Source organism: Pezoporus occidentalis, unplaced genomic scaffold (assembly GCF_034315485.1).
Source record: "Pezoporus occidentalis ecotype Australia unplaced genomic scaffold, CSIRO_AGI_Poc_V1 ctg19, whole genome shotgun sequence".
In the NCBI taxonomy this organism is placed as follows: Eukaryota; Metazoa; Chordata; class Aves; order Psittaciformes; family Psittacidae; genus Pezoporus; species Pezoporus occidentalis.
This window is the reverse complement of record NW_026913748.1, coordinates 8,425,158-8,450,027: the sequence shown is the minus strand read 5'-3', so window position 1 is coordinate 8,450,027 and position 24,870 is coordinate 8,425,158. Positions and strand designations below refer to the sequence as shown.

Here is a 24,870-nt window from a genome sequence, read left to right as displayed (position 1 = left end):
GGACAAGGGGTAATGGGTACAAACTGGAACACAAGAGGTTCCACTTAAACTTGAGAAGAAACTTCTTCTCAGTGAGGGTGATGGAACACTGGAACAGGCTGCCCAGGGAGGTTGTGGAGTCTCCTTCACTGGAGACATTCAAAACCCGCCTGGACACATTCCTGTGTAACATTATCCAGGTGTTCCTGCTCCGGCAGGGGGATTGGACTAGATGATCTTTTGAGGTCCCTTCCAATCTCTAGCATACTGTGATACTGTGATACTGTGAGGTTGGTGTCACTAACAAGCATTTTTCATGCGAACACGTTAGGGAAGGCAGCAATTTTTGGGCTTGCAGTACAAGACTGGTGATTTGCTTTGCATCAGCTACACCTACAGACCCACTCTACTTGGATAAATCACATCAGTCAGCATTTCTCAAGATATGTGTAAGGGGGGATCTGGACTACAAACCTTAAAGCTCAAGTTGAACACAGGTAATATGCTTATAAATTTCCACAGCTTCTGACAGGGAAAGGAAAAGAATACACAGTCCTTTGGAAAAATAAGTTCAAGAGGATCTGCAGTCAGCTCCCTGAGAGCCTAGGCACCCTCCAATTTTTATTAGTTTTTAAAATGTATTCAGCATCTGCTCACTGTTGAGCTCCTTTTCTCATGCAACACAGACTTCCTCCTGACCTTTCCAGAACACGCACAGTTATTAATGTACTATAAACTCACCTGGATTGTGGGCTTTTTTGTGGTGGGAGTTTTTCTGTTTGCTTTTTAAAAGACAAAATATCCATCTGCAAATAACCATTCATGCTCCTATTGAATTTATCTAGCCTAGCAAAGATGCTGATGCAGGAGAAAAATAGGACTAATTGCCAGTCTGTATAAGCAATGATGAATGGAATTGTTCTGCACCAGAACTAAGTCACTTTTGCATCATGAGTTAAACAATAGGGTAACAGTGGCAGAGACAGAAAATGCTGCCTTTCAGGAGAGGCTGATTACACCTTCCTACTCCCGAATGCACACAGGAGTGTAAAATTGTTCCCGTTTTCCTGCACATAACCACAATGCACTTGCTCCACCTCTTGTCCACTTGTATTTCTGCAAGAGCAATTGCTTTATTGCTATGTATGTTTATGCCTGCTTGCTCACTCCTAGCATAGCCAGTACCGCTGCCTTCTGAACAGATCATGGAAAGCACAGTCAGCAGAGTTCAGGAACAGCTGGAGAACCACACATCTGAGCTAAACAACTAGCTCAGCTTTAATCATAGGTAGTGCACCAGCGTTACTGAGAGCCTGACAAGCATCTGTCAGGAAAGTAGGATTCACTAGGTAGTTAAATCCACCAGCAGTGCATCCCCAATTTAGATTATGGGATTAATAGCAAATGCACATTCCTCCTTTCCAGCACTTCTGCTAGGTTAGCATCAGGAACAAGAAGGAAAAATGCCTTTAAATGAAAGGGAAAAACACTGACTAAACAGCCCTGGCAGCATCAGGATCAGGATTTGATACGAAATGGAATAAGTATTTCACTGTATAATTGATACCAAATTAAATTAGTATTTTACTGTATATAGAGTCTTTGATACAGACTAAGGCTACAAGGATTCCTGAAGTAGTATTTCACTGTGTATAGAGTCTACAAGGATTCTCAAGATAAGGAAGGCATGCAACAAGAGGACCAGATGTCTTCTCTCAAAACAGTGTAGGCCTTCCTCCTGTTGATAAGGCCCAAGAAATAGGTAAACAGCTGCAAAAGAAAACAACATGAAGAGCCTCTCAGGGTCATGAATTAGACCAAACAAGAACATGTAGTTAATTGGAAAGACTAAACATGCATTCCAATGTCCTTAATTAACAGATTTCTATAAGGGGATAAAATGAGTAGGAGTGTTTCTCCCAAACAACCACCAAGACCCCCCGAGACCACTACTCAAAATTCACAGCGCCTTCGTCTGCCTTATCTACCCAAATTACCATGTGCATGAATAACAAGAATTGGGTGGGCATGAAGATATATAAGCTGTAAACTGTCTCTTCTCAGCGTGCATGATAAGCAGAGCCATCCCCCCTGCAGCTGGTAGCATAGTAATGTTGGTTTCTAACTTATCATTCTGGGATCCCCAAATGGGTCCCTGCATCAGATCAGCAGACTGGAGGAACTGCTAGAGCTCCAGCACACATCGAAGTATTTTCGGGGAGGTATTCCAGTTCCGTGGTCTGGTGAGTATTCCATACATTTCCCTTTTGGAAATAGGTAAAGACATTACTTTAAGGTTTTTGCCTGCATCTAAGTTGCACTCAGCGATAGTTAGTACACAGTGCTGGGCTAAAAAGGTTTGGTACATTTGATAAAGCTGTACACTACTACAGAGACAGCCAGAGTACAGCTCAGTTTGTGGAATTTTGGGCACTACAGTGGGTGGTGCAGGGCAATCTTGGCAATCTCAAAGGGAAAGGATTCCAAAACTTCCTTTGGGCACCACAGTGGGTGGTGCAGAACAATCTTGGCAATCCTGAGGGAAAGGTATTCCAAACGGTTCTCCTTTAGGTTGTATTCTAAGGTACTGGAAGAAGTTTGGGGGTGACCTCTTGACATGTACATTGGTGGCCAATATATAAGTTGAAAGGTCATGAGAAAAATGTTTTGTTAACGGAGATGTTGATTATGATTTTGCAATTGATGCTGTTAAGTGAAGGAAGGTGAAGTGGAATGCATTACTGTATGTCCATTTATTCTTTGATTTGCAGAATGATTTGGATTTGCTAAAGAAATGGATGCATATACCTAGAGAATCCTATGGTATTAGCATTAGAAAAGGATAACAAGCAGCTGCTCAAGAGATGTTGCTCTGTATACAGTGTTGGTAAGCAGTGTATTAAACATAGGCAGGAAGAAACAGACACGGAATTATGGATTCAGCTAAAAGTTAAAACAAGGGAACAGGGAGGAGACAGATTTGGGCTCAGAGAGGGAGGAAAGCTACTACGCTGGAAGTGAGAGCTTTAGCCCCATCGTGAGGAGAACAAGGAGAGGTGCTCCCCTAAGCATTCACACCCCGTTACGCCAAGGAGTAAGGGCAGAGGGACTGGCGATTATCCAAGTGGCATTTTCTGTGTCAGATTTACAAGCTTGGAAAGAGTTAGCCGGGACCTATAGGGAAGATACTGAGAAAGTATCTAAAGTGATAGAGACGATTATTAGAACACAAGACCCAGACTGGAATGATTTACAATACTGAATACTTTGGTAACATATAATGAGAAAAATACAGCACTGGCAAAAGCAAGAGGCAGAAAGGATCCTTGTGCAGAAGGCCCAGCTGGGGTCAGTGGACCACCACTTCCCCTCCACAGACCCTAAGTGCAATCCAAATGTTCCAGCTGAATAGGATCTATTAACCAGGTATCAATGGTTGATTTTGTTTGGAATGAAACACACAATTCCTGAAGAAAATAATTATATCAAGTAGTACAGGGGAAAGGGGAATCTCTGCCTTGTTATGAAAGACTTATGGCAGTGGCTAGGAAGTATATTGCTATGGACCCTGAAAAAGATGATGATGCAGCACAATTATTGAATAATCAAATCCAGATATTAAACACAAGCTGCAAAAACTGGAAGGTTCCAGTTCTTGGTATCTCAATAAACTGCTGGAAACAGCTTGGAGACTGAACAATAACAGAGAAGTCAAAAGTGAGAGGGAAAAGAAGCAAAGGAATAAGACAATTGTTGGCTATAGCTATCACATAGGAAATCAGGAAAGGGGGAGGATGGCCCAGGAGGGAAGGGTCAGGAATAAGGATTACATGGAAATGTTTGCGAACAGACTCCATGGGTTCACTGAGACAAGGATCAGGGTACAATTTGTAAACAGAGGGGGGCACTGGAAGAGAGAGAATGCCCTGAGTCAAAATAAACACCAAAGATTCAGTGAAATGTCAGGACAGGCAGTGAAAATGATTAGTTTAGAAGAAGACTGAGGAGGACTTGGGGAATATCTGAAATCCTAGGTTCAGAAATTATTAATAAGGTAAAATTTCCAGTAGACACGGGAGCTACCTATTCTGTTATAAATACTTGTAAAGGCCAATTAAGCAAACAGCTCCAGTCATTGGTGCTCCAAGCAGAAAGAAAACTGGCCTTTCCTTCAGCCTTTAAAATTGGCAAATGGATGTTGACCCACGTGAGTGCCTCATATAAGCTGTTATTAGGTAGGGCACACTGAGTAAATCACATGCATAGATTACATTGAAAGAAGTAAAAATCCAGATACACATTCCTGATGAAAAGGCTGCGGAGGCCCAAGTTTTTATGTTACAGAAACCAGCCACCAAGCCGGATATATCAGAAGAAGTGGAGAACGCAGTCACCCCGCTGCGGTGGGTTGCTGGAGTACCAAGATGATCAGACTATCTGTCCGAAACCAAACGTCAGACCAGTAAGACAGAAGCAATATCCTATAAAACTGGAAGCAAGAACAGGACTAAAGCCTCTAATAGAAAAATGTTATTGAATATTTTGGGACAAAAATGGACTGTATTTGTACCTCACATGGTTAACAACCATCCTAGCATGGAAAAGCAGTCATTGGCTTTCCCCAAGCAGGCTGTTAAAAATATCAGGCTGTGCATTTGGACCAAGAGAATGTAGAATTGAAAGTAGCTAACCTTCTGAACCCAACAGTGTATCTGACAACCAATCCAGAAGCAGGAGAGCTGACTCACAACTGATTGCAGACTACTGAGCAGGTGTATTTCAGTTGGACCAAACTACAAGCTACATCCCTAAAGGACATGGACATCCACAGCTGTTTGTGGACGGTAGAAGCTTTGTGAAGAATGGCAACTGTAAAGCAGGATACACTGTGGTAACCAACATTAGGTAATAGAGGGTAAAGCCCTGGCCCCTAACACATGAGCGCAGAACACAGAGCTGATTGCACTACTGAGAGCTCTGGAATTGTCAGAAGGTAAAATCATTAACATATGGAAGGACTCAAAGTTTGCTTTCAGAATTATTCACGCCCATGGGGCCATACGAAAGGAAAGGAGGTTATTAACTTCCCAGGGTCCCCTATAAAATATGGGCAAATAACACAGGAACTGCTAAAAGGAGTCCAGGTACCCTGAAAAGCAGCAATAATGCACTGCAAGGCACATCAATCCAGTGCCTTGATGTCATCGCCTTGATGACAAAGCCGCCAAAGAAGCTGTAGGTGGGGACCTTTTATTAATGTTGCCTATTAAGTATCGTGCTTGGGTAATAAAGTTCCAAGTTATCAAACAGAGGATGAGAAATGGCAAGTCTCTTAGAAGCCAAGAAGAATAATGAAGGATGGTGAGTTACACCAAACAGGCAAGCAATAATTCCCCAGCCAAGGATTCCCTTAGCAATCCTTAACACTCAAGTTTCACAACAAACAGTAACAAAAATATCTGAACTATGCAGTTTACAGTGGTTTCACATATGTATCCTACCTTATTCTTTCTGTAACCCACTTTTAGTGTTTACAAAACAGGTAGGTACAAAACAACCCCCTGTACTCCTGACTGCAGTATATCCAACCATCTGCTGGAACCCACCAAACATTTAAGCATACAGCAGCACATGACAGAAAAAAAGGGGATAAGAATTGCATTCCTTTCTACATAGTATAATTCACTTTCATGGAACAGCTTCCTATACGGAGTTTCCGAGAGAAACCTTCTGGGGGAGCACTTCCACACCCTCAAAATAGTAGTGCTTCTTTTCTATGTGAAAAGCAAGCAAGGGAAACAGTGACCATTTATTTAGCTCCACTGTTCTGGAATTAAATGCTTATTTTGCTGTTCCTATGCAAGTGCCCTCATATTTTCCAACTCATACATATTCCTCTCCAGCACAACTACTTTACATGAGATGCATTTGCTCTACCACTTTTAACCTAACTGACTGCATCATGTAATCAACAACTGCTTGATGAGTTCTGGGACTCTAAAGGTCACCGTTTTACTTACCTTTCAGCCCTGGAAAGGAGACAAGAGTACGGAAGTAGAAGAAAGAATGACTGAAGCCAAGTTAAATTCCATTTCCAGTGACTTTATTGAGTTATAAAGAAACTGCCAGTTCCACCATATTTACAAAGGTTTTCAAGAGGGTTTTAGAGCTTCTACTGCTACTGATCAACAAGTTAAAAACATATAAACAAACCAAATCAACCACATCCATGATGTCAACTGTAGAAACACCAGTTACCTTAAAGGACCTTGAGGCATACTCAGATATTATCTCTAGAGCCACCGTCAAGATTCTAATTTCTTTCTGTAGTTAGCTATGCCTGAAAACCAGGCATCCTTATGCCACTGTTGATAGAAACTGGTTTCTGTTCTTCAGTATACACATTTTATGAATGAGGAATTTAATTACAGACTACTCATAAGCAAGCATTGCAAGGTGTTAAAATAATCTTGAAGAGCACAATGAAATCCCCAGCTGATTCCATTTGATGCTTCTGTAAGGTGGTATTGCTGCCAGATGTGCATGTAAAATTTTGCCAAGACTTTGACTTGATTTACTTTGGTTGTGACTCTAAACTGCCCAGGGAACTGTCACTATTTAGATCTTAAGTAGCACTGTAGAAACAGTGCCACCTGAAAACATCACACTGCTTCTCTTTTCTGGCTGTCCACTAACCTTTGAATGTAGGAAGCATTACTATTTCTTCTTGCAGCCAATTGGATGAAGTTGACTGAAAACAGGCTTTCATTCATCCACTTTTCCATTCTCCACTCCATCCCCAGAAGAGATCATGAATTCTCCGGGAGGACAGGGTATATCTTCCAGTTCAGCGGGGCTCATTCTTAAGTATATTCCAACTGCATCTCAAGTCCTGTACAAGTTCTACATTACAATACCACAATGCCTAAGAGATAAGGACACCAAGGCCTGTAAGCTCACACATCTGGATACATGCAGTTCCCACCGGTAACAGTTGGCTCTGCTTGCCTTGTTAAGAAGTCTACAGTGATTTTCACTTGATGCTGAACTTCACACATTACTCAGTGTTGGGGAAACAATCTAATCACTTGAGTGCCAGTGGCTTTCCTCAAGGCGTTGACAGGTGAACATTTGCTGATCAACAATCCAACTCCATAACACTGACTTGAAAAGTATCAATTAAGATTAGCAATTATTCCTTTCTGGGATTTTAGTTTTCTGTGCATGGAGTAAATCAGTATCAAATGGAGTATCAGGGCAGCTACTAATAGTAGTTCAGAGAAAAACAACACTGAAATATCCTTGCTTGTAAAAAGCAAGGGGAAACCTAACAGCTTTATGTTTAAAAAAAAAAAAAACAAAACATGTAACTTCACTCCTACCACAAGGGCTACAAAAAACAAAGCCAAAGAGAAGCCCAAGCATCATTCATAAACTACCATCTAGCAAGAAATATTTTATGGAGTATGTGCTACGCTAATGCGAGGCAGCATCAGACCTGGAAAGTCTACTTCCATATAGAAGGGAGACTGTCAGAGGCACATCACACTCACACTGCTCTCCTCAAAGGAAAAAAACACTCATGAAGTAAGCTACAGAGGTGCTCACTACAAAGAAGCAGCTACTCTAGGATTTTAAAAGCTTACGCTGTCATCATACCACAGGAATTCTCATCAACTTGTCTTGAGATTTGTAGATAGGCCATGCTGAAAACACATTCAGCTCAAACAGTGTACACACAAGTTCCACCCATGTTGGTAACTGAGGTCAGAATAAGGTCAGGTTCAGGTGCTGAGACACTGGGTCAGATCTGACTTTAAGTAACAGTTTCATATTTGTAAGGTTGGAGCAAGTCTTCAAAAGTAGTATTATCCTGATCCTTGTGTACATAAAAAGAACAAACTGCCAAACATGCTACACCACACCCAACCAGTGAGAACCGTTTGAATTTAGTGACAAACATAACAGCAAGGCAGGAATTAAGCCATGGTTTTGAGGAGAGTCTTACACATGCACACTTTCAGGCATGGCAGAATACCCTTCCCAACCAGCATGATGGCTGGATGTGCTGCACCCAGTAACATTCCATATATGCCTTATGCATCTTTTCCACCATCCAGAGAAATTGATACAGAGAATGCCACATAATATTCCTGTGGAACATTTATTAAGAGACCCTTACAACTCAGGAAAGCTTAAAGGGGGATTTTCCTATATTCAGTTTTACTGAGGTAAGCAGGAATTATTAACAACTTGACCAAGAGGTGATCAAACCTCTAGTACATGTCACTTGAGTGTTTGTTTCAAAGCTATTCAGGTCACTCACTAAGTGATCATTTAAACAGTAAGCAGGAAACCTTTGTGCTTAGTTTGTGGACTAAAGTCTGAGTTAAATCCTATTATTTCAAGCTAGCAAAATGCAGTCATGCTAGGCTTTGCAAAGATGGTGGAGGAAAAGGGATTCCTTCTAGGTTCCTTAAAAACTGGACTACAGTGTAAAAACACAGCTATGGTAACTATAGCAGTCAGAACACCTCTACAAAATTTTCTGGACATGCACTGACCTTGGAAGACTCTAAATAACAAAGGCAAAGAGTTATACAGCTGAAAGTGTTCTGAAAGACCAAAGGAATTCCATCCAGAACAAATTGTCATGGCCAGTGACACAGAAGAATCATACTGGATAACTCAACTCAGGGCCATTTTATCACACTGTATAAGTTTTAGTGCACGGAATAACCTGGAGTTATTCAGTCCAGTAAACTGGTGCTTTTCCCCCTAGATTAGGACTGATGACCAGTAGACACCAGCAATAACTCTTCATTTCTGTACCAGGCCACCCTCAATCCTAGATGTGGGGCAGACTGCTCTGCAAGTTTGCATTACCTGAATGATCTCTTGATTTCTTTTTTCCGTGTCCATAACCTCATGCTCAGATCTAAATTGCAGTTTTTGAGAGGCAGAGGGTAAATCTACCAACCTGAGACTCAACAACTCTCCCAATTATTTGTGCTTAAAATTGAGACTTCTACACAGTGCAACCTAGCAGTCATACACAAATGTTGGAAAGAGCTGTGTCTGTGGGATTTTACTTCTCAACAGCTTTTACTTTCCCTTGATCTTCCACTTTTTTGATGGCAGCTTGGATAGCTTCTTGATCACCCAGAAACTGGTGAGGGCCCAGAGGGCGCAGATTCTCATCAAGTTCAAGAAGTATGGGCACACCAGTGGGGAGAGTAACATTGATGATGTCCTCATCAGAGATGCCTGTCAAACAAAAACAAACAAAAAACACAGTTACACAAAGTGAGCAGCTTCCTAATCAGTCTACCTAGCTCAGCCTTATATCTGAGATTATCCAGTCTTAAAACAAAGATACATTCCAGCCTCCATCGACACCAACACTCAATGGTCAGTTTCTTATCTAGACTGTGAAGCCCTTGGTCAGGGTAAGTGCTACTCAGCAACAACTAAAACACCAGTGTGTCATTAGCTAAGTAGCCAGTACCAAACAGCCTCTCTAAAAAGGCAGGATACCATGGTTAATTCTTCCTCTTAAATTTTCTATGCAAAGCTTCTCACACAAGCTGTCTTCAAAATCAGTATTTAATTCTTCTAGTGTAAAGATCCCTGTTTGCCCACATCTGGTTTCTCATAAGCAAGTTTACAGCATCATGCATACAGTACTATTCTCAGAATTAATAGGCTATTCATTTCCTCTTTCAAATGAGGGAGAGGGAAACAAAGAAAGGGTAAAAAATACACAACCTGGAGCCTTTTCCACTTCACTGAAATAATGCGTACCTGGGGAGAAAAATTATTCTACCCAGCTCTGTTTAATTAAAATAGTCTGGGGCTTTAATATCAATGCATGGCTGGTCAAACATCTCTAAAGCATCCAAGTGAATATTGAGACCAGCTTCCTAGTAAAGCTCCTGCACAAGGTCTACACAGTTGCATTAAGAAGCAGTGGCTGCAAAGACAGTATTCTGCAAAAACTTCAGGCAAAAGAAAGCTAATGTCATCGGAAAAGGCAATATTTCACACACATCCCCCCCCCACACACACACCACCACCACTTTTTTAAAGCACTGAGGTCACAGCAGCAGCCTGCTGTTGTAAAACAGGACAGCTTCAAGTAATTCATGCTTAGAAAATGCACACACTCAAGCTTCTAAAATGATGACACCATATAAATGAGACCAAGGTGCATGAAGAAAACATCCTCTTGAGCAGCTGACAAAACAGATGGTTTTCAGAACACATGGGTGCAAATTTGCCAGCAGTTTACACATTAAGTAGAAAAGCAGAGCAAACATACAGCAAAACCCACAGACACAGAGTCAAGCCACTTAGCAACAGTTGGATGACAACAGGTCAGAAAAAAATGGAACTGATCATGAGGCAAGAATCAGTTTATGCCCCTGCACAGACACTACTTAAACATGCAACTTCTGCAGTGACCTATTCCTGTTTTGATTAGCTTAAGCCCTTGCTTCGGGCTGTAGATGAGTCCCAAGATTCAGGAAGGCACAGAGCAAGAGAAACAGACAAACCCTTCCCAGAAGCTTACACCTTCTTGTATACTGAGGTACCAGCCCATTAAAAGTCACACTGTCCCAGTTCAAGCAACCCCTGTAATACAGGCGTAAATAATTTTCCTGTTGCAGTCAGCAGAATCAGACCTACAGAAAAGAACTCAAGCAGCTTCTAAAAACTTGCATCCACACAGATATTAATGGGAAAATCCTGAGTCCCTTTACCAGGCACAAGCACTCTTCTCAAGGACTTTGGTTTTTTGGTTTGCAAAACAAGCAGCCAAGCTGCCTGAGCTTATTTCAAGGATTCTTAATCATACTAGATTTTAGCAACATACACACATCACCATGTAGCCACAGAGAATCTGGCCCCAGGAAGTGCTCTGCCCACCTCAAATTCAGTCTCTCAGACTAAACCATTCAGATCTACACAGCAGATGAAGTCATGCAGGAGAATTCAGGCAAACCACATACTGTGGTCAGAAACCAGAATATTTAAAGGTTTCCTCTAAAGACAGATTAAACAAAACTAGCTGTAGCTACACAGATTCAGAAATGCAGTTTACTGTTTCTACAGAACACAAAGTGACCACACTGATGTCAACTAGTATTAATTTACAAAGCAGAACAGTGCAGTCTAGGATAAACCAGCTGCAGTGAGCACGTTGCCTTTCTCCTCAGGATTCTTCCTCATACAGGAACATTGTCTCATAGCCAGCAGGCTAGAAATGCAAGACAGATGAAAATTCTAAAGACATTCTGAAGTATCCTGTTGCTTTATTTCAGCACTGTTGCTGTATTTGTATAGCATTTCTGGTCTTCAGGAAGCAAGGAGCTTATCAGGCTTGTCACACAAGCTCTTCAAGTTGCAGGCAAAACACATAGAGCCTTGCAGGCTAGGAGGACAGTAAAGAGATCCCATATTACACTTCAGCCATCACAAACATGAGCTAACTACTATCTAGTTACTTCATGTACTGTAACTATAGCCAAGTGACCTTTTCTTGCACTTCATCTGAGCTGGTCTGGGTCATAACCCCACCCTATTTCAAAGGGAAGAAGGGTGAAATCAGGGCAAGGACTCAACTGCTGACTACAAGGTACAATGGGAAATAAGACTATTGAAAAAGGAACACTGAGCCTGGGTCACAGCATTGATGAAGGATACTGTGTTACTGGAAACAGTTTAAAACCTGCTTACAACCATGAGATCCCACAGACATCACTGAAGGACTCAGGATGCCTTCTTCAGAACTGATAAAATGCTGTTCAGGCAAACTCCATTCCTGAAGGGGACATCTCCCACATTCTCTCATAAGCACTTACTAAACATCATTCCTAAACAGTAGCAAGCAGTTTGGTACATGAACACTAAGAATTTGGTACAGCACTTATTAAAAGATCTTTTAACATCACATTCAGAATTCTTTCCAAGCTCACTTATGCTCCATCTAACTGAACTGGGTTATCAGACACACAGACCAGTAATATTTCTGTGCAAGCTTAAGATTTCACCTTTACCTGGTAACCCGTGAAGTGCTTTGAAATACTTGCAGCCTGTAAAGTCCTACAGAGACAAAACCCATCTGGCTTGATTTTGATCACTACAGCCTGCTTCTGTAAGGGCTGGCTCAGCTTCTTCTGCCCTCTCACCTGTTCTTACAAAGTTCCTTCCTTCCATTCTTATGGCCAAAACAACACAAAAAACCCAACAGCTGTTGAGAAGAGTTACACACCTCCTCCCCTGCATGTCAACTACACTTGAGGCCAGCTGATTCACCCAGCAAAACAAGATCTATGTATAAATTCAGCCACAATGGGCTTGTTCTAGAACTGGTACTTTGTAATTGAGATCCCAATCAGGTCATCGCATGCTTCCCACAACGTTAATGAAAATACCAAAGCTTTAGCCTAATAAATTAAATATTCAGGGCTAGATTCTGCCCTCTTGGCAGAGGACCTAGTAGGTTACAAGAGGGCGGGCACCTGGCATTCAACCAAGGTCAATTCACCACAGTGAGGCACCAAAAAGCACTGGAAAGGGGATTATCCCTGGCTGGACACAAGGGGACCACCAAGCTGCTCCATCACTCCTCTCCTCAGCAGGGCAGGTATGGAGAAAGTAAGATCTAAACAACTCATGGGTCAAGATAAGGGCACTTTATTATAAAGCACAAGCAAAGGCTGGACACAGAAGCAAAGGAAAACAAAAGATTTACTCTCTACTTCCCATCAGCAGGCAATGTCCAGCCACTTCCAAAAAGCAGGGCTTCAGTATGCGTAGTGGTTGTTGCTCCAGAAGACAAATGCCATATGGGACACTGCTAAGAGACTCAATCTGAAGTATCAGTTTGATACTTCAGGTAAAAGAGAAAACGATCCCTTCTTCAAAGAACTAAGAAAAATCACCTGTAAATAGATCCTGTGCATCTAGGAGGTGACCAAGATCAGTTACAGGTCATGGTCCACACCAATAGGTGTCACAGTTGCTAAGATATGACGAGATACTTCCCCCGCAAACACAAAACTGCTGCCTGAAGAAAAAGTTACTTTTAGAGAGCCTTTCCAAGCCTAGCAATATATAATGAAAAGTGTCCTCTCACTCTCCCAGTTTTCAGTTGTGCCAATGATTCCTGGCATCACCACATACATCAGCTAAAGATGATGCAAAGAGTAAGTGTTCTGAAAGGACTGGGTCAGCTCAGTTACAGACTTACTTTGATGTCAACACTGTTTCTTCACCAGGACTGTAGGAAGCAGCCCTGCTTGGCCTTGGTGGCATTTATCAAATGCATAGGGGTTACCTAGAAGGAACACAGCCCAGCATCCCCACCAGACACCAACAGCTCATAGCACTGATGTCTTCAGCAGCACCATCTAGGAGAAACATCACTTAGCCCCACCAGGAGAGAAGAACAAGCTCTCAGAGAAGCTGCTGTTTCTGATCTTCAAGTACATACAAGAATATGGTCTAGTTTGCATTAAGTACTGTTTTCAGAAAGACTATGGAGGTTTCATTTAAGTCCTCACATGCAAACATGACAAATAGTACAGATATTTCATATATCATATTTCAGTTTATTTCATATAATGAGGTCCACTCTGGGCACCTAGAAAATAAGAACAAAATCCAAGCCCACAGTCAAAGCCATATTAGCCCAATATTGTTAGTTTGATGATTTTTGCGTGCAAGTTAGAAAGCAGATCTACATTTCAAGCTCTTTACTTAACAATGAGAACATTCAGGTTCAGAGAACTGCAGGCCTGTTTAAAAAAAAAAATCCCGCAAAAAGGTAACTTCAAGAATACTCCAAAGTCTTTCAGAAAAGACATTAAATTTCACACTGAAACAACTAGAATTGTCTCATCAGATCACACTGATTGAAAACATTTATATTTACTGCCATTTAAAGTTTCTGAGCTACATCTTCCGAGACTGAGTTATCCCCATGACTAAGACAACATTCAAGCAATCATGTACGACTGCTGCTTGAGGCATTTGAAGCCCCATTTTCTGAAAGCCAGAAAACATGGCTCCAGCTAAGACAGAGGTGCCTAAAAACTTCCACTCAACTGCAAGACATACCAAGCTTTACAAAGTCCAGGAAAACAAAGCCCACCTCACAGTGGGTGCTATAAATACAGTAGCTGACAAACTAAGCACTGTTGAACCGGGTCCAACTAAAGCAGGGCCCCAGAGCAGCTCACAACCTTTCAGAAGGGAAAGGGACAGTCATCAACACAAACAAGAAACCTCTCAGATACAACTAGATACAGGCTGGAGCTCTTAAAAGAAAAAGAGCAGGTTGCAATAACAGGGGTCTTAAAGCTCTGTTTCTGTGAACCTTCAGGCCAGCTCTGCAGCAATCAAAATCTTCACTGCATGAACAGCAGAAAAGCCAGTATGTATGGGGCAATTACTCCTGGGGCAATTACAGCTGGGGTAGCTGATGGACAATCCTCAGCCAAAAGAATTAGATCCTCTGCCACGGATTCCTCACATTTCCCTATGTAAGCACATGCTGGAAGGGACAAGGTATGGCGTAGGATAGACAAGAGACACACAGCTCTATTCTACTTTGGTTGAGTGTGGGCATATACCTGACTGTTTCAAAGAAAAGCTTTGCAGCTGCTCTAACTTACACTGCTCCCTGATCTCAATGCAGCAAGGAATCCAGCCATGCTAACTTTAAATTAACCTTTACCAGCCACTGACGCTGTTGGCTCTGGCCGTGGTGCGTGCCTGTACAGAAGGTGACCCACAGTTTCTGCATTCCACCCCCAAAGGACTTGGCCAGTAAGGCTTCACAGAAGTGGTTCAGTTCTTGGGGGAGAGGGAGTGTGGGCGGGTGTGGAGAATTACCATGGTTGCAGATCCCCCTGCCCTTTTTTCCTTTATAACACTTAATCATTTCACATAGTGTAGACAAACACCCTGACCACATCAGTGGAACTGCCTGAACCAGCCTTCCTCCTTCATCAAAGCAGTACCCCAGAATTCACAGACTCTATTCCAGAAGCCACTATTGCATGGTTTTTCCATAGGTTTCTGACCTCTGCTAAAGCATCAGCTACCCTGTTACAGTGTGCCTGGTTGCAAAACGTGTTCAGCACTCAGAGCTGTAGAAGCACACACCAGAGAGTTTTATACTAAAAACTTGAGTGAACACAATACAGTCCATGCATATTTGCAACTACAACTCTAACAGGCTGCATTCATACATATATAATCACCAAATAGTACTCTACCCACAGACAAAGAAATTAATATAGTCCATCTACCAGTTTAGGATGACCTAAACTAGAAGACATGCCAGAGAAGAGGTGGGGGAAGAATCCAGCAATGACTTAAAGGTAAACCACATCCTTTTCAAGTCCCAATTAAGCAACCTCATGGTAAGCTACCAAATTAGCTGTTTATTGGTATACATTACCTATATTGGGAAACAATAGTATTTGCATAAGCTTTAGCAAGTACCTACTCTCTGCAGCACTCCCTGTCACAGAAGCTTTTTAAAGTAAAGAGTTATCAGGAATGAAGCTTCAAAAGTGACCCACCACAGTAACAGTCAAGAATGTCTTCCACAACATAACACAAGCATTTTCCTGACGCTTTACAGCAATGGTTGTTTAATGAACAGATTACAACTTCAGCCCTTCCAACAAAGCAGCTGAATAAATCCAAAAATAGTTAGAGCCTAAGGAGTTTTGTCTATCTAGACCAACAACAAAGTAGGTTTTAACACAGTAAGTTAAAATAAGCAGGGAGAAACATCTAGCTTGATGCTAGGTGAAAGCTTCTAGCTCTATTCTTAACTACATTAACCTAACCAATTCTCTCCCTCTTCCACATACCCCAGTTTGATTCCTGCTCCAATAAGCCATCTTTTTTATTTTCCCCTTGGAGACCACAGACATTGTGTTACACCGTCCAGAGTAGTAATACACACTACAGAACAATATGTAAAGCTCTAAGCAGCTAAGGAGAAGAGGGAAAGGCTGAAACGAAGACCCTTACCTTGCACGTGCTTCAGCAATGCCCTGCTGCTGTTACCATGAGCAGAGATAAGGATCATCTTGCCACTTTTCAGTTCTGGCACTATCTTTTCATTCCAATAGGGAAGGAGTCTATCAAGCACATCTTTTAGGCTTTCAGCCCTCGGGAGATTATCCTGAGAGACATCACTGCACTTATACCGGCGATCATTGTATATCTCTTCATAGAAAGGATGAGATTCGGTTATGGGAGGTGGAGTAACATCATAGCTTCTCCTCCATATTTTCACTTGCTCCTCCCCATGATTCAGAGCCATTTCTGCTCTATTGAGACCGATCAGAGCACCATAGTGACGTTCATTCAGGCGCCAAGAACTCTGCATGGGGACCCACTCTTGGCCCATTTCTTCTAGGATAAGCCATGCAGTCTGGATGGAGCGGCTGAGTACAGAGGTGAAGACGAGGTCGAATTCAAAGCCCAGTGCTTTAAGGTGTTTGCCACAGTTCTGAGCTTCCTTTATCCCATCACTGCTCAGCCTCTGGTCCACCCAGCTGCAGAAGCGATTCTCTTTGTTCCAGGCTCCTTCCCCATGTCTTAAGAGAACAAGCCTGTACTTAGCCATCTTGGTTGCAGCTTAGCACTGATGACAACTGGTCTGGCATCTAATAATGACCCATCTGGACAGAGACATGAGACAGATTCATCAAACATCCCACAGATCATGTACTGCAAGTAGTAATATGGCAGCAAAGAATAGTCAACTATCAATCAAAACAACTAAAGAAACAAGCATCTGTTGAGTATGCTTTTACCTTTGAGGTCTCCTGGCTTTTAATTCCTTCCCAGCTTCATGTGGGTGGAAAATAACCACCCTCTACCCAACCTGTTGCAACTACTCCACTTAACCAATTGATTAGTTGCAGATTTGTACAACCTGTTCCTGCCTACAGATTTCCTTCCCATGCTTAAACAGAGCTCCAGTGAATATCAGAGGTTACCTACCAGAGAAGCAGATCTCACTCTCACTGGTGAGCTTAGAAGTGAGACATGGAGTCCAAGCTCCCCAGGCTCACACTGGCTCCTAGAGAATGTGTATTTGCTGTCCTCATTAAATAACAGCTACATATTCATAAGGTCAAACAGCACCTTTCTCTGTTCCTGTTGACTAAACACCACCATCTGTGGATTGACTTCAATGGAAGATGGATTTTGACCACTCTCACACAAGCTTTTGCAACATGCTGAAATGTGTGATGCCTGAAAGGTCCATCTGACATAGCACTGCAACTCTAAAACCTCCATCTGATCATTCTGATTGGTCACAGACTAAACAGCAATGGACAAGGGGAGAATACAGAAATACAACTCTGCACTGGGAAGAGTGCTGTATACTAAATGATTATGAACATCAAGTATTTTCAAAACTGTGGACAGGGGGAGTCCAAGGTCTAATTTCTGCATACCCAACTATAGACTAGATTACATAAGAAAAATGCTTATGGGAGCTCCCATGATCTCAAATCAGTCACTCCAAGTGTCTCAAACTCAAGTGCATCGTGACCATGAATTAGGCAAGTAGAATGGCTTCAGCCCATGCATGCTGGGTTTTAGGAACTCAACACAGTATCAGCCTTAATCTTTACCAGACTTTCAAAAAGTATATAAAAAAGCTGAATTCCTTAACAGCCTCAGTAATTTGATCTTGACTGTAAAGGCAGCTTAGCTCTCCTTTACTCCCACAGAAAACACTCATCACACAAGGGCACGATGCAACACCTCCCCAGCTCTAACTTCTGTCTACTCCTACAGCTCAGGATTACAAAGCCTTTGAGGACTGAGATTTTCACAGAAATATCCAGAGGTATTGTCTGACACACAACAAACAGTTGGCAAATACAAAAGAAAGTCTTCTGTGATTTCATGCCAATGAGGCCTGAACTATGTATATTACAAGGAGCATCTCAGACAAAATACCTTGCATGTTCCACTCACAATAATCAGTTGCACAGTAAGCAAAGAAATAACTATTATTAGGATTCAGGTGTCATATCACATCTAATACAATTCTAAACTACATCCCTTAAGATCCCAGATTTATAACAAAAAGTAGTATCAGATGGCATTGCCATCTAAAGCCAAAGTGATCTTTCCCCAACATCCCATAGATAGGAATAAAAGCTGCAGTGTGTTCACAGCATGAACTACTACACCAAACACAACCCCATAAACAGCTCCATCTCTGCAAACACCTCACTGTTCAGACTGATTGTACTATCCACAGGAACAATAGATAAAAGTGGATTGTGTAATTTACAAATCCAAATTAAGGCTGAATACAAAAAGTAAGACCAAAGAGTAGATGAGGGGGGGAAAAAAAAATACCAAAATACACAAAACATACAAAGACCAAATATCATCTGGAGACCATAAACTCCAGTTTCCAGTTCAGTTATATAAATGATTAGGCAGTACCACCATACCCCTTATACTGGGCACTGGTGAGGCCACACCTCAAACACTGCGCTCAGTTCGGGGCCTCTCACTACAAGAAAGACATTGATGTGCTGGAGCAGGTCCAGAGAAGTGCAACAAAGCTGATGAGGAGTCTGAAGCACAAATTGATGAGGAGCAGCTGAGGGAACTGGGGTGTTCAGTCTGGAGAAGAGAAGGCTCAGGGGCAAACCTTATCGCTCTCTACAGCTACCTGAAAGGAGGACGGAGCCAGGAGGTGGCAGATCTCTTCTCACAAGTAACAAGCAATAGGACAAGAAGTAACAGCCTCAAGCTGCACAGAAGGAGGTTTAGACTGGGTATCAGGAAAAATTTCTTCAACTAGGGGGTGATGAGGTATTGGAACAGGCTGCCCAGGGAACTGGTGGAACCACTGTTCCTGGAGGTGTCCAGAAATTGTAGATGAGGCCCTCAATGACACGGTTTAGTGGTGGTCTTGGCAATCCAGGGGTAACAGCTGGACTTGATGAGCTTAAAGGTCTTTTCCAACCTAGCTGAATCTATGATTCTCAAACAAGTTTAGAAAGGACTGGCAGTCACAGGGCTGTTTAAATATCAGCCCACTTATGGAAGTATTTAAGCTAGAAAGCCTTAGAAAAACACATGGAAATAATCCTACTCACCTTTCTTATGGCAAAGGAACAACCTACACAAATCCCAGTACAGACTCAAGAGCTCCTTTATACAGAGGCTAACACACACTCTTGGCTATGTTACCTGCAGGAAAAGAATAAACACCAAGTGCTCAGACAGAAAAAGACCACAAGTACAAATGGTTATGCCAACCATCATTTGGCTCTCAGAGCTGTAAGAAAATAGAGCACATATCCCTTGTATGAGATGGGAAAGCTACCAACTTCCTTCTCCCAAAAAATGTGAATGCACAGCTCTTGCATTCCTAACAAGGGAAACTGCTTGTCTCCCAGATGCCCCAGGATATCATTTACTCCCCAAGAGTTGTTTAGACTGCAATTACCATAGCTCTAGCACATAGAAATATACCAAAGCCTCTGGGACACCATGGAGGATACAGACAGCAGACCTGGACTCACCATAAAACGGAAGTACAGAGTCCTGGCTCAGCACAGAACAAGGTGCTCAGGATAACATCTGACACCTGCAAAGCTTGCAGCAAAGCGCAGCTTTAAGGTCTAAGTGCGAGGCAATCATTCCCAAGAATCCTTTCTCCAACCAGCTCACCTGTCCCTGTGCGATGCACCTGCGTCCAGCCTTCCCTAGAACGGGAAAGGCTGACCAGAAGCAGGGCAGCAACTCCCATGCACCCACAAGGCTGCCCAGGAGCGGGACAGCCCCTCAGGCACACAGACACGAAGTGCCTCGCAGCTACTGTCCCCTCTTAACGCGCTATCCGCCCCGAGCCCTAGCACTGTCACCCCCCTCCCGGCAAGGGACCCGCACACACAACCGGCCTGCACCCCCCGCCTCAGGGAGTCTCTCCGGGCCCCTAAAACTCCTCTCGGTAGGGACCGCCGGCACAACCCCCAGAACACCCCACCGCCCTCTTCCCCCTCAGGAAGCCCCCCACCACCGCTACCGTTCACTGCGCTCCCGCCACGCTGCCGTCTCGGCACCAGAGCGCTCACAAACTAACCCCGCGCTGCCTTACGCGGACGGCCGCAAGCACCCCGCTCTCACAAGCACCACCGCCGCGCCAGACGAGGGGCGGACCCTGCAGCTTATGAGACCTCGGAGTCGCCCAGCCCACGAAGCTAGGGGCCTTTCATTGGCTGGTCCACAAGATGAGCACCTCCCTCAGCCAATGAGACCGAGCCTACGGGCTGTGACCCGGAGAGTGGCGTGGTACCTAGGGCACGTGGTGTCCGGTATGGGCGAGCCTGGAGCCGAGCCGAGCCCAGCCGAGCCGAGCCCAGCCCAGCCCAGCCCTCCCGCAGCTCCCCGCGGGACTCCGTGTCCAGCGGATCCTGTAGGGATGCTGGTGTCGTGTCCCGCCGCCAAGCCCGTCCTGCAAGAGCAGGTAGTTCTCCTGCGAAGGGTCGCAGATGGGCAGAGATGCTGGTTCCCCCCCGTGGTTCTGGACATGGCAAGGCAGGCGGCGTTGGCGTGGGCCACCACAAGAGAGAAGTGGGGTCACGCTAGCCTGTGCAGAACACGGCCAGAGGCAGCGAAGCCGCTGACTTCTCCCGAAACCACCCCGGTCCAGCTACTGCTGCCTCAGCAGTAGATGGGCTTCGCTTCTCCAGAGCCGCGGCTGCCTTGGTCTCCGTCCACCCCGGAGCATCTCCGCCTCACCCACGGCCCTGCCGGGCATGGAGGCGGCAGTCGGGGGCAGGACGCGATCCCTAGCGCAGCCAGTGGATCCCTGCTGCTCCCCAGCCCAGAGCCTCCTCCGTAGCAAGGAAGGAGCCTAGCCTTGGGCTGCCCTCATTCCCGGGAGGTGAGGAAACAGGGCCCGGGGGCAGTCAAATGGGTAGTTTCCCAGGCAGGACTCCCTGTTTCTTCTGGCTTAAGGACCTTTTGGTTTGGTGAGCAGCAAGTGTCCAAAATCCCATTACTCATAATGAAATACACAGAAAAAGAATTAGACACGAGTCTTCCCAACAGTCATGCTAGCCACCCTCATACCCACAACCTGTAATTCCAATTCAAAGTGATCAAAACCACGTGGACAGAGCAACTCTGGCTAGAAATGGATATAAGTGGTGTGGGAAGCTGTTGTCCTTTACTGCTTGTATTGACATAGGTCTACTTTTTTAAAAGAAGCAGAGCACACCTTTTATATATAATCAGATTCACATTTTCTTCTCTAAGACCTTACCCTTGAACAGCCACAATGTAAAGGTTAAAGGGCCATAACCTGAATATATACTGAATGTGCCCTAACACCCTCTGTGTTAGGTGATTATCACCTCTGAGAGGTGATTATCCAGTCTTCATAAATTAAGATGATAGTGAAGGAAAATGGAAGATGGAGGATTCAGATTCTGATAGGAAAAAGTGACACAAGGAAAATGTAAGAAAATTTGGGGCAGTGGTGTTCAAATAACGTCTCTAAAGTGCTGTGAGGAGAAAGGGTGTTTTGTTTTGCACTTAGAGGGGTTAGAGCCTAACCTGCCAGTGGGAAAGAAGGACCAGCCAGATGAAGCACTGCTTCACTAGGCTTTCATCACAGCACAGCACCAAGTGTGCCAACTGGCAAGAGTGGCCAGGCTGTCAGTGAGCAGCTTTGTATAAATCTTTGGTCGGTTCTGCACTGACCTTGTTCCTTATTTATTTGGGAAGCTCTGGAAGGAATTCTGCATCTCAGGGAAAATATTTTCAAGGCTTTTCCAGATGATAAGAACTATGCCTTTCCTCAACAGAGAAGCACAATGAAATCTGCTGCTTCTGCAAAATATTTCCACTGGATGTGAATTGCACTTACAGTTACACATACCATCCTTTCCACCTCACCCACTAACTAAAGGTAACATTAACAATTACCTTTAGCCTCTATCAACCTTGTCTAAACCACAAACTACACTATCAAGCCAGTCCAGCCTACATAATCAAAGTAGTACTCTTAAGTTTACTGTACTGGAAGAGTTTGATTTGCCACACATCAGCTCAAACTGGTCAAGAGAAATGCTCCCACATCCTAGTGCATGATGACACACCTGCATTCACCCTGCCTCTAGTCAGATCAAACCCACCTCCTCTTGTACAAATAGACTAGTGGTACAGCTCTGAATACGAGTGCATCACAGGCAAACTGGTTGATTGGCTGCAAGAAAAAAAAACAAAGACCCTAGAGAGAAAAAGAAAAATCACTATTCTTGAGTATCAATACAATGTATTGGCTGTACTTCAACCAATAAGAATGCAATTAACAGAAGAAAACATTATATGCCAATATACAGTCATAACTACAAGTGAATAGACAGCAACTTGTGCCACATGCCAGGACCTCCATGGCCATTAAATACGGACTTCTTATCTCCATTAGTCTTTCAGCAAGACCATTTCATTAGCAGGCCAAAACCAGCCTAATGACCTTGACTGACATTTCAAACTACACAAGGATAGAAGAGTCAAAGCCATGTCCATGTGCGTGACTTCTTGCAGACAGCTACACTCATTTGGCAGCGATTATCTCCCACACCAGCTGGGCTGTGTTTTTCAGGGTCTCTGCTCTGGCACCCTTCCAGGCCATAGTGGAATGTTTATGGCCAAAACACGAGTTCATGCAACAACTTTCCTCAACACATAAATTTCCGCTGGGGCACCACTGTAACTGCACCGTACTGAAGAAAGGCCTGGAGCTGAACAAGGCAGAAACAAAACAGAACTGCAAAGAAGAAAGCCAATTAATGATTGAAGAAAACTGTGCCAACAAGGAGCTTTCTTCACTGATCAAGCCATGGTACCTTTTGATAGAATAGTTACTTTGTTCAAAGCTAGATCAAGTATTTGCCAAAGACTACCACAGACATACCCACTGTAATTTGCAGAAGACTCTGAGCTCTTTGTTTAGATCTATTTGATATAAAATGCCTTCATTAACGATTTCATCTTCCAAAGAAACTTCCGCAATCAAATCCTCACACTCTTTAGTAACTCCAAAACTTTATAATTTCCTCCTGGTTGTTTTTGTACCTCATGAATTTATGCCTTCCCTCCTAGACTTTCCCTAGTCCTTCCCACCTATGCCTGCTGACAGCATGCCCATTCTCTCTGCCACTCAGATGTGTGCCCAAGGAATCCTCACCCATTTCTTTTCTGGATGTGGGCCCATTTGGGCCATTCTCAAAACCTGACAGTTTTTCCACTACAAGTCCTAGATCCTGTCTTTTTTTTATCTGATGTCCATGCTACTTTTGTCTCACATTCCTCTGCAACTTTCCTGATGATCCACCTTCATTCAAGGCCAAATCTGTACTGGGAAAGGTCTGTGAGTACAACAGACTATGCAAAGAGATAAACACATCCTTACACTGCCACATTGGCTCCATCCATCCTGCCCATCACCCCCCAATACATGAGTTATCTCTCCTCTTGTAAACCAAACACAAGCTTGATTTCTCACAAAAAAAAACAAAAAAAAAAACAAAAAAAAAAAAACAAACACCAAACCTGCAAGTGGACAGGGGCCTGGAAAGCCCACAATGTGTGTTAACCTTCCTTTACCAGGACAGTGCTACCCAGGAGGTATAACTTCCTTGTAACACCATGGCCAACTTACCCATCTATGTCTTCAGTCTCCTTATGTATTTTTTTTACACCTCCGCTCACTCAGTTTTTCTGGTTTAAAAGGCCACTGTATTCATTGCTTTTTCATTCAGCTTCATTTTTTCCCATCCCAGGAAGACTGCAAGTCTACAAGATATCAATATCACATTTTTATCCAAGCCTAGTCTCTAAACCCACTTGTTTAGCTGAATCCCAAGCAAACTTAAATGTATTTATGGACAGGAAGCAGTTTTCTTTGTTCCCAAGACCACAGTCACAGCTCATGTGAAGTGCTGCACAGTCCTAGTGGCCTGAATTCATTCATATTTCTCTATGCACCAGACCTTGGTCTATAATACAAGGAAAATAAAGCCTTCCCCGTCACTGGCCAGAGAGCACATAGCAGGCAAGGACATGTCAATTCTACTTCTGTTTGTTAAAGCCACTCACTGCATCTTGCATTAACCAGACGAGTGGTTCTCAACATTTCCTTGGCTCAGGCATAGCTACAAGTGCGTAATTTTTCATCACATACCTACCCCTATTTGCCAATATATCACACCACCACGTCTTAAACCAAGCCTATTCTTACCTAGAACTTCGGGGTGCACCTGACAGAGCAGTGAGGCATACCTTGCATACCTGCTAGTCATCCAATTACAATTTAAGCTCCTCAGCAAAGGGCCTTTTCCACCTTTTGTTATACTACTGCTTTCATATGTAAATACAGTGGAGCTTTCGTTCTCTCTGGGTACGGAGGCAATATATAACCATGCATCTGTGTGAATTCTCTGTATTTGAAACCCACAAGCATGAGGAGGACAGATAAAGTATTCTACTTTTGTTGTTGTTGCTGTTGTTTCACTCTAACTCCATTGCTTGGGGGAGAAATCTGTTTTAAAAAGAGGAGTGTGTAAGGACATTAAACTAACCCTGCATTTGTCACCAGAATCATAGCTTTCTTCTTCAAGTAAATGCAGAAGTTTTTCTGAATCATTAAGTACCAAATAAATGACTGAGAAAGAGGAAGAAAATACATAAAAGCCTGCATTATATGCAAAACAGGTGCTATGTGAGACATCATATTCCAAACCTGAAACTGAACTGAATTTTTTTATGTAATCCCTATGGCTAGGTACTAGTATTCTGAAGTAAAAC

General features: G+C 43.3%; 1 protein-coding gene across 1 annotated transcript; it reads right to left on the bottom strand.

Moving 5' to 3' along the window:
• Positions 1–6,060: 6,060 nt before the first annotated feature.
• BPGM (bisphosphoglycerate mutase) lies at positions 6,061–19,889 on the bottom strand. Its single transcript, XM_062616718.1, has 3 exons — positions 19,149–19,889; positions 16,036–16,691; positions 6,061–9,246 (listed from the first exon to the last, which is right to left on the bottom strand). The coding sequence occupies exons 2-3, from the start codon at positions 16,634–16,636 to the stop codon at positions 9,068–9,070; spliced, it is 780 nt and encodes a 259-aa protein (XP_062472702.1). The 5' UTR covers positions 16,637–16,691; positions 19,149–19,889; the 3' UTR covers positions 6,061–9,067.
• Between the last annotated feature and the right edge of the window lie 4,981 nt (positions 19,890–24,870).